The sequence below is a fragment of the Austrofundulus limnaeus genome, unplaced genomic scaffold, assembly GCF_001266775.1.
Source record: "Austrofundulus limnaeus strain Quisiro unplaced genomic scaffold, Austrofundulus_limnaeus-1.0 Scaffold2082, whole genome shotgun sequence".
NCBI classification, from domain to species: domain Eukaryota; kingdom Metazoa; phylum Chordata; class Actinopteri; order Cyprinodontiformes; family Rivulidae; genus Austrofundulus; species Austrofundulus limnaeus.
In genome coordinates this window covers 1-1,193 of record NW_013954484.1, presented here as the reverse complement: position 1 = coordinate 1,193, position 1,193 = coordinate 1, and the positions used below count along the sequence as shown (strand labels likewise).

General features: G+C 48.6%; 1 protein-coding gene across 1 annotated transcript in view; it reads left to right on the top strand.

Moving 5' to 3' along the window:
• wdr62 (WD repeat domain 62) overlaps positions 1 to 967 on the top strand; it is a gene marked incomplete at both ends in the record, with an annotated part of 19,526 nt that extends 18,559 nt beyond the window's left edge. The window contains 4 exon segments of the mRNA XM_014034373.1: positions 104 to 195; positions 266 to 391; positions 482 to 552; positions 846 to 967. Of these exon segments, the coding sequence (XP_013889827.1) occupies positions 104 to 195; positions 266 to 391; positions 482 to 552; positions 846 to 967 (411 nt within the window).
• Between the last annotated feature and the right edge of the window lie 226 nt (positions 968 to 1,193).

Below are 1,193 nucleotides of genomic sequence, written 5' to 3'. Positions count from 1 at the left end.
ACACACACACACACACACACACACACACACACACACACACACACACACACACACACACACACACACACAGGTGTTCCAGCCTCTGACAGATGTTGTGTTTCAGGATCTTTGCTCTGCAGTTTCTGGATGAGCTGGTGAAGATTGAAGCTCACAACTCAGATGTTCTGTGTCTGGAGTTCTCTCCTCCCTCCACAGGTGAGCAGCTCGCACAGGTGACATCACTGCAGTCAGTTCTGATGGTTCTGAAACCTGTCCTGTGTTTCAGGTGTGAAGCTGTTGGCCTCAGCCAGCAGGGACCGTCTGATCCACATCTTCAACGTGGACAGGAGTTACAGCCTGGAGCAAACCCTGAGTGACCACTCAGCATCTATCACTGCTGTGAAGTTCACAGGTAGGCTCAGGTGTTTCACACCTGCTTTCACTGCTCCAATCATCAGTCAGAGTGTGAATCAGCTGAACCAGGTCACTTCCTGTGTTCCAGGTGAGGGTCAGGAGGTCCAGATCGTGAGCTGTGGAGCCGACAAGAGCATCTACTTCCAGACAGCAGAGCAGGTCAGAACCAGATCCAGGATGATCTGACTGAAAGCAGGACTAATTTAGATCCGCAGCAGGACCACGGTCCCAAAGTATGTTTTTTATTTTTACAGCTGCCCAGGAACGGTCTAAACTAGCAATAATTAAAAAAGATCTCAAACAGACCACTGGAGCCAGAGAAGTCACGTGTTGAAGCTCAGTCAGCCTCTGGTTTCAGCCCCTGTGCAGCTGAACTCTTCCTGTTTGGTTCAAACTCTGTCCTGATAAAGTTAACGTCTGAAGTTGTTTTTGTTTGTTTTCTTCTGGTCCAGACCGCAGAGGGCCTGATGTTTTCCAGGAGTCACCACGTGGTGGAGAAGACCACCTTGTACGACATGGACCTGGACTCCTCCAGGACTCACGTGGCCATCGCCTGTCAGGACCGAAACATCAGGTGGAACAAAGCAACCTGTCAAAGTTAAAACAGTAAACTCTCAGCAGCGATGTGGATAAACCCAGTCTGCAGCAGAGAGACGACTGACAGCCATGTTTAGTTTTAATTCASATTTCTGGGTGAATCTTTAAAATTTTGCAAAACGGAAAAACTGAAGAAATGTGAATCTGACGTGTGTGTGTGTGTGTGTGTGTGTGTGTGTGTGTGTGTGTGTGTGTGTGTGTGT